The sequence below is a fragment of the Chamaea fasciata genome, unplaced genomic scaffold (genome assembly GCF_029207755.1).
Source record: "Chamaea fasciata isolate MVZ Bird 193981 ecotype frontalis unplaced genomic scaffold, bChaFas1.0.hap1 SCAF_9, whole genome shotgun sequence".
Taxonomy (NCBI): domain Eukaryota; kingdom Metazoa; phylum Chordata; class Aves; order Passeriformes; family Sylviidae; genus Chamaea; species Chamaea fasciata.
The window spans coordinates 1,366,928-1,380,386 of record NW_027094094.1 but is presented as its reverse complement, the minus strand read 5'-3'; the positions used below and the strand labels follow the sequence as shown (position 1 = coordinate 1,380,386).

Sequence of the window (13,459 nt, the reverse complement as noted above, 5' to 3'; positions counted from 1 at the left end):
TGCACCCCCAGGGGACACAGAGGAGGAGCCTCACCTCCATCCATATCCTGGAAGCACAAGGATGCATCACCCACCCTGGGCTTGGGTGGTGTTCTTGCTCCCTGACATTTCCCACATGGCTTTCTCCTCCTGCCGATCTTCCCTGGATTTTCTTACAGGTGTTTGTAACTCTTTGCATTTGTCGGGGTGATGAGGGTGAGTTTTTGTTGCTGCTGTGAGCAATCCCTTCACTTTTCTCTGAGAAGAAAAAAGGTCTGACTCCAGACGAAATGTTCTGAGGTTTTTATTTTGCTGGTACAGACAGTGCGAACGCTCGGGTTTATCACAGCGTCCCAGAGTTGTTTTGGCTGCGAGGGACCGTGTTGTCCCACTCAAGGACCAGGCTGTGTTCAGAGCCCTGTCCAGCCTGCTTTTGTCATTTTTCCCACTGCAACTTTGCATTTCTCCGTGTCTCTGCAGGGTAGAGCCCTCGGTGGCCTGCGAGGTGTACCAGGGGCCCGAGGAGATGCCGGAGCCCCTGCAGCAGTGCACGGCCTGGCTGCGAGCCTACTTCTGTGAGCCAGCGACCACAGGGACCCTGCCCCTGCCTGCCTTCCACCACCCCCTGCTCCAGAGAGGTCAGTGCCCCCCTCCCTGCCCTCTGCCAGCAGCCACCGGCCCCCGCCTCCCTCGTCCTTGCTCTGTGACATGATGTGGTTCAGCTGCCCGCGCTGAAGGGTTGGGGTGCGAACACACCTGGAGGGCTGGGAGCTGCTCAGTGAGGTGGTGGCTACCTGGAGTGGCTTCTGGCCACCAAGAGGGGGGGTTGAGGCTTTGGCATCACTCTCTACAAATCCCTGAAAGGAGGGGGCGACCAGGGAGGGTCTGGCTCTGCGGGAAGGGAGAAGGGAGAAGGGAGAAGGGAGAAGGGAGAAGGGAGAAGGGAGAAGGGAGAAGGGAGAAGGGAGAAGGGAGAAGGGAGAAGGGAGAAGGGAGAAGGGAGAAGGGAGAAGGGAGAAGGGAGAAGGGAGAAGGGAGAAGGGAGAAGGGAAGGGAAGGGAAGGGAAGGGAAGGGAAGGGAAGGGAAGGGAAGGGAAGGGAAGGGAAGGGAAGGGAAGGGAAGGGAAGGGAAGGGAAGGGAAGGGAAGGGAAGGGAAGGGAAGGGAAGGGAAGGGAAGGGAAGGGAAGGGAAGGGAAGGGAAGGGAAGGGAAGGTTCTTCAGCGCCATCCAAGCTCAGAACCCGGGCAGGAGCCGTGGCAGGGATGGGACGTGGCTGTGAGCATCAGCTGAGGGTCCCTGCAGCCCTTGTGAGGGGTGGCACTGCTGGTGCCACTGCCCCGCCGCTCCTCAGGGGTTTGGTGTGACCACCTGCAGCGGGGGCTGGATGCTGTTCTCATTTCAACACGTGCACGTTCAGGTTGTTTTAATTTAGCCCTGCTGTTTGCTCTCGGCCTGGGCCCAGGTGTGTGCGTGTGTTTTATTGGGGAAGGCACCTACGTCACGGAAACGCTAATGGAGAATTAATTGGCTCAAATCACAACGATGTGAGAGCGTTTCTGTTCTTCTGTCACTGTCTCCTACTAATACTTTCATAAAATAGAAAGAAAATTGCATCGGAAGGAATGTGGAAATCGGTGTCAAAAATTGGAAGGGACTGGTTTTAAAAGTTATTTAGGAGAAAGGTGAGGTAAAAGTCAAATCATGATGGATTGCACTTCAGTTTATCTGCACATCAGAATTGCAGTTTTGCTAAATTAGGAATTTGGTATTTATTTACTTTTACACATTTACATTTGAAAGTGCCTGCTCATTTCTCCCGGCACTTGAAAACGCAGAACAAACATCAGTGAGAGCATGAGGATCCAAAGCCAGAAAGGCTTTTTCTCATCACTCTGATTTTCATCCATTTCTATTCAGCAGCAGCTCTTCAAATGGGGCCCTGAGCCGTCTGGGACAGTGGAAGGTGTCCCTGCCCATGGCAGGGGTGGAATGGGATGAGCTTTAAGGCCCCTCCACCCCAACCCAGGCTGGAATTCTGTGATTCCATGATCATCAAAACCTTTGGCCCACCTTTCCCTCCCTTCCCTGTAAACGTGACCGTGTACAGTATTGCTCTTTGATAGCAGATTCAAGTTCCATCCTCAAGTGCTTTTGTAATCAGGACTGACTGCTGCATAATTCCTTCCTAATCAGTGCTTATATCAAATTGTGTTTTATTTTTCTCCATTAGCTTCAGCTGGGGACCGGAAGGGTTTTGCTTATGCCAAAAAAACACATTAAAGAGGTTCCTCATCTAAAAAAAAAGTGTGTCAAGTGCTTTTGGGATGAAACACTTCTCAATTCGTGGTCAGTTTTCTGCAGCTGCTTTTGTGCCAGCTTTGAGGACATAGTTCCTTGTGGGGAGGAAAATCATGGCAATCAACTCTGACATAACAAAAGCAGAGAGATTTGCAGATTCAGAAAGTGGAGATGATCTGCTTTATATTTATTAAGAAATTCTATAAAAATTCATCATTTGCTGTTTCAGTGACTTCTCCTATATCTTAAATTTTTCTAAAGTGCCTTTAATTTTCTGAATTACTGGTAAACGGGGGAAATGCATTTAAAAGCATTAAAATACAAAATCAGCCATTCCTCTCGTAACTTGGCATTGGCAAAGGTGGAATCTGAATCTTGAGGCAGGCAGGAGAATCATGGAATCACAGAACCATTAGGGGTGGACAAGACCTTTCAGATCGTTCCCAGCACTGTCACCATGTTCACCACTCACACATGTCCCCAAGTGCCACATCCACTTGGTTTTTACATATTTCCAGGGATGGTGGCTCCACCACTGCTCTGGAGAGACTGTGCCAGGGCTGGGCAGCTTTTCCATGAAGAAAGTTTCCCTTCTTTCCAATCTAAACCTCCCTGGCACAGTCTGAGGCCGTTTCCCCAAATCCTGTCCCTTGTTCCCTGGGAGCAGAGCCCGATTCCTGCCTGACTCCCTGTCAGGGAGTTGTGGAGAGGGAGAAGTTTGGTTTCCCAGCACCTCCAGGAGTCCTCTCCTTCCTGGCTTTTTTTTAAACATAATTGAAAACGTGGAACAAAATTTCAACAACCTGCGTCACGGCCAGCGTTCGATGTGGAATTTCACTGAGCAAAGGGAAAGTCAGGTTTTCTCACTGCTCTCAGTGGGACACCTCAGAAAAATCCCTGGACATTCCTAATGGGAAATGATTAATTGCCCTTAATGTAGCCTGGTCATTAGCTCCCCTTTCTATATGAAGAAGAAAATTGGAGTGTTGTTATTTTGAGGGCCGTGCCTGGCGTGGGTGATTGGTGGGTCTGTGACGGGGGGGAAGGCGATCCTGAATTTCCTGCCCTCCCTCTGTGGGGCTGTGTGTGGGGTGGCTGCAGTGGCAGTGGCACAGGGGTGGCTGTGGCCGTGTGTTTGCAGACCAGATGGCTCATTAGAGCGCAGGAGCAGAGGAAATTGGAGACACACCAGAGTTTTCCTTCGCCCTGTGACGAGCAGCAGCCCTGGGGTTCTGCTCCTTGCCTGCTGTGCTGTCCTCACTGGATTCAGGAATCCTTTCGATTCCTGAGGGTGGAGTTCCTCCATCCAGTCCTTGTCCTGAGGGTGCAAGCCTGGAGCAAAGCTGAGCTTTTCCCTCAGTCCAGCCCAGTTCCTTCACATGATCTGTGAATTCCTGTGTCAGGGCTCAGAGGTCTGGAAGTGGCTTTAGGGGCATTAGTGGTTTTGAACTGAAGTGGGGTCAATTTACATTGGATTTTGGGAAGGAGTTGTTCCCTGGGAGGGTGGGGATCCCCTGGCACAGGGTGCCCCTGGATCCCTGGAAGTGGCCAAGGCCAGCTTGGACAGGGTTTGGAGCCACCTGGGACAGTGGGAGGTGTCCCTGCCCACGGCCAGGAGCATGATGGACTTCAGGCTCCCTTCCAACCCAAACCATTCCATGGTTCTGTCGCATTCCAAGCCAAAGGCAGAGCCCAGCTGTGCAGAAAGGCCCAGGAGGAGCGGCCGAGGGTGGAGAGCAGAGAGGAGAGCTGTGCAGCCGAAATTCCCCGTGCACCACGTACGTTATTCATCCAAGAGGGGATATTGATGAAACACCTCATGCATAATGGGAGCCTTCAAAGGAGCCGGGAGCAGCTCCATCCTCCCGCCCAGGTGACGTAGCCAGGCCTGTAATCAATAATTACCCTGTGATTTCCTGCTCCTTCAGACACTTGCACTGCCCAGGGGGGCTGGGAGATGCCAGTTCTGGGCTGAGGAAACTCCTCACTGTCTGTGTCACCTCCTGGAGTCACCCCTGGACTCGCCCTCCTCCCTGGGGCTGTGGCGCTCTGGGATCACCCCCCTGGAAAGCTCCCATGGGGAAAACCCTTCCATTGCACGTCCTGAGTACTCTGCACCCTTCCAGGAGCAGCTTTTTTTCTCGTTTTGCAACTTTCTAAACTATAAAAAAATCCCAGCTTGCAGCAAATTAAGCAAGGAAAGTAAATTTTTCTCTGTTTCCTGACCGTGACTCAGCAAAGGTCAGAGTATTTTCTTATTCTTTTTGTGGTCGGAATATTTAAATCACGAGATTGTGGGGCTGTTAATTCGTGTACTTCTGAGATGACGAATTTAACATCCCCTGTTGCTTACATTTAAAAGCGATTTCAGTGGCCATGCTGCTCACCCTCATTATGGTATCCTGAGAGTAAATTTTTCCCACGTACAATTTATCCACAGACTTTTTCAATACATAAAAATTATTTCAATAAGAAAAGCATTTACATTACTAACATGAATTTCAGATCTCTTTTCCCCTTCCTTTAAATTACATTTAAAAAATTGCAAGACTCGTTGACTTGGTTGAGATATTGTCAAGAAAAGCTGGAAGGTTTGAAGCTTCAGGTGCCAGCTTGTGGATAAACTGTCTGCAACTTTTTTTTAATACATATTTTCACATTTCAGGCACGCACATGTTCAGGCCCAATGTATTTAGTCAGTCCTGTGGTGACCTTTTTGTTCAGATGTCATTAAGTGGAGACTTAAAATCAGATTTTGCTTCAAGGAGCAGTCCCTGGGATTTCCTTCATCTTAGAGATATAGATTACATATAGATATACATTATATATTGATTAGCTCTAGATTAGCTATGGATTAGATATAGATAACATATTGATAAGATATAGATATATATTTATGATTAAAGATATAGATATATATATTTATGATTAAAGCATAACCATCCTTAATGGGAAAAGCAGCAAACTCAGCCAACAGGGAGACCAGGAGTCCAGGTGTAACCTCTCCCTCGTTCCCTGATTTCCAGTAAAAAATGGACTTGAGCTGCTCTGTTCACTTGCTGAGGAGGAGGCAGGACACCACTTTTTCACCACTGATTTTTGCTGCAGTTTGTGAAATTCCCTTAATTTGGTGCTAGAGTTTCAATTTATTAAAAGAAAAAAAAAAAAAAAAAGTTGAGGAATGTTTCTGGTTTTCCCTTTCTCAACCCTGCAGCTTCATCAGACATGCAAATACATTTCTATTTAGGCTTTTAGGAAGTGTTAAATATGAAATAATCTGCTCGGAGATGTTCATACTTCACATATCTGGACATGGCAGATTCAAGTGCAGAGAGCTGACAAGCTTTCCTATTTCTGTCTGCCAAATCAAAATTCAAATTCCAGAGACTGGCATCTCCTTTTATTACCATTTCATGTGAGAGGAGTTTTGATAAGCGGAAAGTCACTGTTTTGTGAGACATTTAATGGATTTCTACAATCCAATACTTTCCTACAATTTTCTGCAAACAGAAATCAATCCCCTCCAACCTTCAAAAATGGAAACAGCAAAACCCCAAAATAGCCCAGTTACTTTTATACCTCTAATTCTTTTTCCAGCCCACTTGGCCCATTGCTTTCTATCAACTATATGTACTTAAAAACAAAACCAAACAAACAAACAAAAAAAAAAAATCAATACAAATGCATTCTGGACAGAAATGTCTGCAAAATTCCTGACCCAATTCCTGATGAATTCACACCAAAATTCCCGTAATTTCCAGAGGAAGCCCGTGTGGTTTTAAGTGTATCTTAAATACTTTTATTGAAGTTCATAGGGTAAATTGTCTGCCAAATGTGGGCCGTTTAGGACCATTCAGGCCCTCTTAGGTGCAGATTTCCTTTTTGGCAGCACTCATTCCAGACGTTGATGGGGTTTTGGTGGAGCCTTTCAGGGTGTCCGTCACTGATGTGACTTTGGAAGAGTCTCAGGATGGAGAGAGCAGCGTGTCTGTCCTGCCATGGGAAAGCAGTCAAAGGGTCATTTATTTTAAAAAATTAATTTTATTTCCAGTAAGACAATCCTTTCTTGCCAGTATTGCTAACATTATTACAGGTAGGCCATAATTACAATAAAGGAGCATTTTACAAATAGGGGTTTGTTTAGGTAAAAGTGGGTTGAAGGTGCACAGCCGGTGCTCACCTGTGCAATGGCAATAGTTTAACTTGTTCTCAGAGAATTTGAGGATATTCAACATTCAAGACTCAGAGATGTGTGGATTTTGACATTATTCCAAACTTTTGTTCAGAAAGAAAAGGTTTGTGTTTTGGCGATGGGGTGCTGGGAAGGAATTCTTCCCTGTGAGGGTGGTGACGGGATGGGATGGAATTCCCAGAGCAGCTGTGGCTGCCCCTGGATCCCTGGAAGGGTCCAAGGCCAGGTTGGAGCAGCCTGGGACAGTGGGAGGTGTCCCTGCCATGGCAGGGGTGGCCCTGGATGAGCTTTAAGGTCCCTCCCAACCCAAACCATTCCATGATTCCGCGATAAATATTTGCACGGAACTGCACTCGGACCAAAATCAGGGCAGCTCTAAAAGCCACCTGCGTGTGAGGCTTCTTTATAAAGTGAATTTGCTCAAAATCACATCCCTTTCCTCCCCGTGAAATGAAAGGAATCAGTTGACCCTGATCTAAGAAACATTTTGACCAACCCGGTAACTTTTGACATTGCTGCTTGTAGATGAGATTCAGATTAAAAGGTAAGAATTGAAGGTGGAAAAACCCCACCAGTGCAGGAAAATGAATTTTTTTTGTCCAGAGTCGTGTGCTCATCTTCACCTAGAGCCCCAGACCTCAGCACCTGCTCTCATTGCAGACCTGTGAGGAATAAGTTTAATTTAATTCATTTTTCCTTTGATTTGTTGGCTGGCTTGCCACACATGCAGCCCCACGTAACCTTTGCCCCCCTCCTTAATCAAAACCCATGCAATCAAGATAAAAGGAAAGGATTTTATAAATACAGCCTCCCACACCCGTTTTATTAATGAACTTCCAGGCAAAGTTTACTTAAAACATCATATCGATAGGAAATGCCATCAATACTCATATGCATTTAACCTGTTTGGTGTTTCAAAGGTAATGTGCTTAATGGGACTGTTACTATGGTGAGCACCTCGTTTCTAAGTAATATTGTTAATTTTTTTTTCAGGAAATGACAATATTGTGACATTCCTGACAGCCTTTTTATTAGGGGCACGTAAATAAATTCGTCTGAGGGGGGAAAAAAATTATAATAAAGGTATTTTGCTGCTCCTTGACCTAAGGACGACCCTTTCTGACCCGTTTCCAAGACGTTTTGCCACATCTCCTGACCAGTTTATTTTCTGACCGTTTCATTCTGGGGGAAACAAGGTCTCACTTTGCTGGAAAAACGCACTTTTCACTAGAAATTTGCATCCCGCACCCTTCTCAGAATAAAATATGCAAGAACAACATAAATGGCACACTCCTTTTTTCCCCTTTCTTTCTTTTTTCCCCATGAATTGGGCCTTTGATGTTCAAGAAGAGCCAGTATTAAAGGACATCCCTAGAAGGCTGTAGAAATTGTCCCTATTTATGACAAATGTAAAATAGTACAAATCTAGCTGAATGTGATGGTGTCATTAGTTTGTGAATCGCATCCTCGAAAATAACTGTGGAGGAGCCAAATCGGTTTAAAAGAAGATAACAAAATGGTTTAAGCTACTTAGGTTGAATGCCAATTATATTTTAATATTCAACTGAGCATATTTTACTAAGAAAAAAGGCAGCGTCGACGCATGCATAACTCATTGGCAGCGTCGACCAGCTGTGCCACTCTTCTCTTCGAATCACTTTGTGCATTTTAGTAGCATGGTAATTTAGTAGAGAACTACCTGAGTGATGGCATTTTCAATGAGCAGGTAATCTACAGAGAATTTTTATATGGTTATGAGTTCTGTGCTTCAGCCTGGCAACACAAAAATACATCAAGACCAATTACGGTATCAACTTTCAGCGTGATACCCTTGCCACGCAAGTGCATGTATTTCTGCCCCAGGCATTTCAAATTGCATCTAATTTGAAATCTTTGGGGTTTTAATTAAATTTCAGAATATATGGAATTCTTCATTAGTACCTGCTCTGAATAGCAGATTATACTTCTCTCAGTCTCTCGTTAAAGAAGTAGGCTGTGGTAAATAGCATGTTCAAGAACTGATCATTTGTGGTGCCTGGATATTGGGAACAGAAATAGTGAAATGCAAAATAATATCAAAAAGATTATTAGTCCAGTGAGGGACTCTTGATTTGTATTTTAATGGAATTTTACATTTCTCTTAATGATTTGCAAATTGTCCTCTGATTATAAGATGCATTAAGCTTTTCATTTTAATGGAGAGACACAGCCATTAGCAGAAATTTTTTTTCTGTCTTCTTTTTAGAGTGCTTCCCTGCAGCAGATAAATATTGAAACCATTAACACCTTTTGATGTACTTTATAGTGCTGCAGCCTGGACCAATACATGAATGAACATCACCCTTTTATATTTTAGCACTTTGCTGGAAGCTCCTGGTTGTCGTTCCTTGGGTGAACAATGACCGGAGCCCCACGTTTCCCTTCGTCTATTTCCTCGTAATTAACGTTCCAAATGTTTCGGGGAACATCATTCATATTTAATGCCTAAAGAAGTAGTAAAGCCAACAAAAGTCAAGATCTGAAATGCAGATGGAGGGTGCTGTGACCTTAGCTCTGACCATCCTTCCGGGGAGGAGGGTTTGTTAGGGACCCGCGGCGGGCGAGAACACAACCGGCTCCTTTGTTGCGGGCTCCGGAATACACCAGCACTCTTCATTTGTCAATCTGAAAGTCAAATTTCCTCCTTGCTTTCAGCTTAACGTGAACCCTTAATGTTGTATAAACATGTTGTGCCTCTGCTGACTTCATTGGGTTTGGCAGGAGAGCACGGGATGAAGAGCAGCCTCCTTTTTGTGGCGGCTTGCGAAGCGTGAGGAGGATTTTCCTGATGCTGCAGGTTTATGTAAAACAGCGGGGCTGTTACACCAGGTAAATGTGTGATTGTGAACCTTATCAGCTGAGGAAGATCCCTGTAATAGTCTTTAGATGCTTTGGAAAATCAAATCATTCTCTAAGAGGTGCAGGACTGGGGTGTTTCCCCAACCCCAGCTGCTCCTCGCTCCCCAGATAACCCAAATCTCTGCCTGTGCCTTCGCAGACCCCTCCTCTCCTGGCAGGTTACCTGTGAGAACTTCCTCCGAGCAAGGCACTGATTTTAGGGCTGCCTGGTAATCGAGCAACCTCGAATCTCTGAAATCCCATCAGGGGTCACTGGTAGGACTGCTCCTCTGTTTGCTTCCAGGATGTCTGTTTAAATAATTTGGATCTCGGGAATTCCAGTTGCAGTTCATTTGAGCAGCGCTGTGTGATGGCTCTGGGATCAGACAAGGGGCTGAGTGACTTCATGGGATCACACTTCACCTCCTCCCAGTTGTTTTGTTGGCTGCTTAAGTACGTAATCCTTGAAAGAAAAAAGGAATAAAAGCGAGAAAAGGCAAAAACGCACCTTAACTTCGAGGCTGCAGCCAGAAGATTCTGGGAATTATTTGCTGCTGCTGCAGCATTCTTGGAAGGATGTTGTGAATTAGTGTTTGGAAAGCGCTGTGTACATCTTAGATCCATCCATTAGGTGTTTAGAACTCAAAAATAAATTAATACAAATTAAAAAAAAAATCAGTACTTTGATACTGACTTCATTTGTATGCAGCGAGGAAATAGTTCCATTTTATTGCATTTAAGCACTCTAATGAGTATTATTTTTAACGTGCGCATTCACAAAGGAACTTATAGAAAGCTGAAGAATTTGCTGTTCCTTTTTTAGCCCAGCGAGGATCTTACACTTTGTTCACGTAGTGGAGCACATTTGCATTGCATGTTTCATATATTAATTTTCTAGGCCAGGTTATCTTTGGCAACAGGATCTTCACAAAGCAACTGAGGGTGCGGATTTCTTGATCCAGAGTCCTTCGGGAGTGGATATTTGGGGCCGTGCTGAAAAATGAAACAGTAAAATGAGTTACACCTCATCAGTGTAACTCTAAGTGGAATTAGGGAGGAAAAAGCAATTCTGGGGGAAGCAGGAAAAAATAGAGGAGAGATGCTGGGGCCTCCTCTGCCATCAGCCTTGCTGGAGGAGAACATCAGGATACCTGTGCTGAGGAATCTAGAGGTGACCCAGTGTGGCCAAAGGTTTGCAGAGAATTAATGTTTCCTTTCTCCTAAATAACCTGGCTTGGTGTTACCCTGTTCCCTGAGTGGATATAAAACAGGTTTGTGGAGGTACTTGGGGGATGCAAGGGATTCCTTCTGGCTGAATGTCTTGGATTGGAAGGGAATTTAAAGATCCTCTAGTTCCAAATCTGTGTGACATTCCAAATATGTAGCACATGATACTGCAGTGTGGGAGAAGAAATATCCCGGTTCTTGTAAGACAATAAAACAAATTCCAGTTTGCAAAATCAGGAAAGCTGATGTCAAAATCCATGGATTTATTCCCCTTTCATAAAATCCCAGAATTGTTTGGGTTGGAAGGGACATTAAATCCCACCCAGGGCCACCCCTGCCATGGCAGGGACACCTCCCACTGTCCCAGGCTGCTCCAACCTGGCCTTGGACCCTTCCAGGGATCCAGGGGCAGCCACAGCTGCTCTGGGAATTCCATCCCAGACCTTCACCACCCTCACAGGGAAGGATTTCTTCCCAAGATCCCAAACATCCCAGTCCTCTGGCCGTGGGAAGCCATTCCCTGTGTCCTGACACTTCACCCCTTTTCCAAAGTCCTTCTTCAGCCTCTTTTCCTCTTCCTCTTCCTTTCCCTTTCCCTTTCCCTTTCCCTTTCCCTTTCCTTATCACTGGAGTATGTTGGAGCCCTGCAGTGATGACCAATAATCTTGCAGCACCTATCCATGAATTTTAGAGCCCATATCTCACACTTCCTTCGTGGTGGTTCTGGATTTTGTGTCCTGAGGTGGGTCTTGAGGTTCTTGTTAAGGTTTGTCACTTTACTTCTCCCAGCTTTTGTCCAATTTTTGCTCAGTTTTGCTGCCCAATTTTGCACTCCCAGGTTTTGTTGATGATCCCTGACCAAGACCTCAAACCAAAGGTCCTGATGAGTTGGAAATTTTGATGTTAGTGAGCTTAATTTATGGGGATGAGTTGGAAATTGTGTTTTATCAAGGTGTGTGAGCATCGAATCCTTTATCCACACCTTGTCTTTTGGATTCATTATTATTGGAGTGACACTTGCAGCATATCCATAAATGTGGGGGGTTTTGTGCAGAGCCTCCCTGCCTGTTCCACTCTAACTCTGACCCGATGGTGCTGCCTTCCCATCAGTGTGATCAGGAAACTGCATCCCCTCTGATTTATTTAGGATCTGTGGGCAGGTTTGGGTGTCCCATGGACAGGACGAGTCAGAAGGACTGCAGCCTGTGAGGCTGCTTTTCTGCTGAGTTCCAACAATGCAGATTGAGGCAAATTCTGTTTAATTTTCGTTATTTCCTCTGGAGAAAGAAGAGGAGTTACCTTCCCAGGGCTGGCAAAAACAAGAACTCCAAGAAAGGGAGGAAAAAAGGCAGTGGAGGTGGGACCAGGAGGTGCATGCAGTGCCACACCAGCAGGAATTGCTGGATTTTGAGTCAGCTTTTGGCCGTTGGTGACCTCTCATCACACAGGGCCATGAGGGAGAACAGTTCAGGCTCTGTCTGCAAGGTGCAGCTGATGAGGAGAATTTTGAAGCCGCCCAGGTGAAGTTCTTGGTGAGTCCCAGCTCCCCGACAAAGAGAAATAGAGGCAAGTCCCTCATTTGTTTCTCTCTCGAATGGGGAAATAGAAATTTAATTTTCTGGCCCAGTCACTTAGAAATTGCAGCTGAGCTGGTGCGTGGTGTCTCTGGAAGGCCCATTCTGTGTCTGTTCCAGAACAGGAGGGAGGGTTGGATGGCAGTAAATAATGATAAAATATGGCCAGTTAAGCTGAGTTTGCTGTGATAAGGCAGTGGTTGAGTTCCTCTGATCTGCGGGTCTCTTGTATTTATGTCTACAGCAGTTCCTACGTGGGTTTAAAATGTCCATAAAGTCATTAAAAGGTTATTTTTATGTACTTTGCACAATTTCCTGCTCCCAAAATTGACGTATTCGAAACAAAGCAAAAAAAAAAAAAAAAAAAAAATTTGCTCCTGGCATGAGATTTTGAATGGGAAGTGTTAGCCTGGAGAAGATTTCTGTCCCTGATCATTCACCCTGGAGTTAAGGCACTGAAGGAATACCAGCAGGTCTTTGTCGGTGCCCCAGGTTTGAGTTGCAGGGTTGGTACTGCAGATTTGGGATCCGTGTCCCAGTCTCTGCCTCCTCTCCTAAACCTCTCCACGCTCCCTGCTGTGCCCAGGTAGGAGTTAAGACATCCCCAAAACAAAACTCTGAGTCTTTTGCTGATTTTAAGCCACTCGTGCCCATATGGAGAATGATTTATGGAAGTCTTGCTGTCCCAGAGCCTGCTGGGAAGAACTTCTCCATGAGGTGCTGCCAGGAAGCTAAAAATACATAAAACCTGAAATTCCTATTGAAATAACAACATTAAATAATTAGTGATTTTCACCATGGCACTCCCCACGTCTAAAGCAGTGTTTTAGTGCTTAGAATATACTAAATTGTTGCTTTTTATTGGCCAGGTGTTGGCCCTGGCATCGGTGGCACTTTGCAGGCTACCATTTCTGCCAGTTATTTTTGAGGTACCCTGAAAGGGAAGACTTGGAATATTTCTTTCAGTGGACAAATGTGAAAGTTTTGGAGGGAACAAGAAGGCTGAAGAGGTTCTGCCTCTTCTCAGAGGTGTGAATGAAGCCCCTGAGGGCTCAGTCCGGCTTGTAAAGCATCTGGAATACGTACAATGAGGAAATTTGGGAAGTGCAGAGGTGGGGATCCCCAACACAGCAGATCCAAACCTAAAGCCATCATCTCCGACCAAGTGATTGGAGTGCAGGAATTAGATACACGGATAAAATTCTTCCCTGTGAGGGTGATGAAGGTCTGGGCTGGAATTCCCAGATTTGCTGTGGCTGCCCCTGGATCCCTGGCAGTGCCCAAGGCCAGGTTGGACATTGGGGCTTGGAG

The 13,459-nt window shown here is 45.7% G+C and overlaps 1 protein-coding gene across 1 annotated transcript in view; it reads left to right on the top strand.

The window, feature by feature from the left end:
• MGMT (O-6-methylguanine-DNA methyltransferase) overlaps positions 1-13,459 on the top strand; it is a 137,039-nt gene that overhangs the window by 106,436 nt on the left and 17,144 nt on the right. The window contains exon 4 of the mRNA XM_066190714.1: positions 460-617. Coding sequence (XP_066046811.1) covers positions 460-617 — 158 coding nt within the window. The remainder of the gene's footprint in view (positions 1-459; positions 618-13,459) is intronic.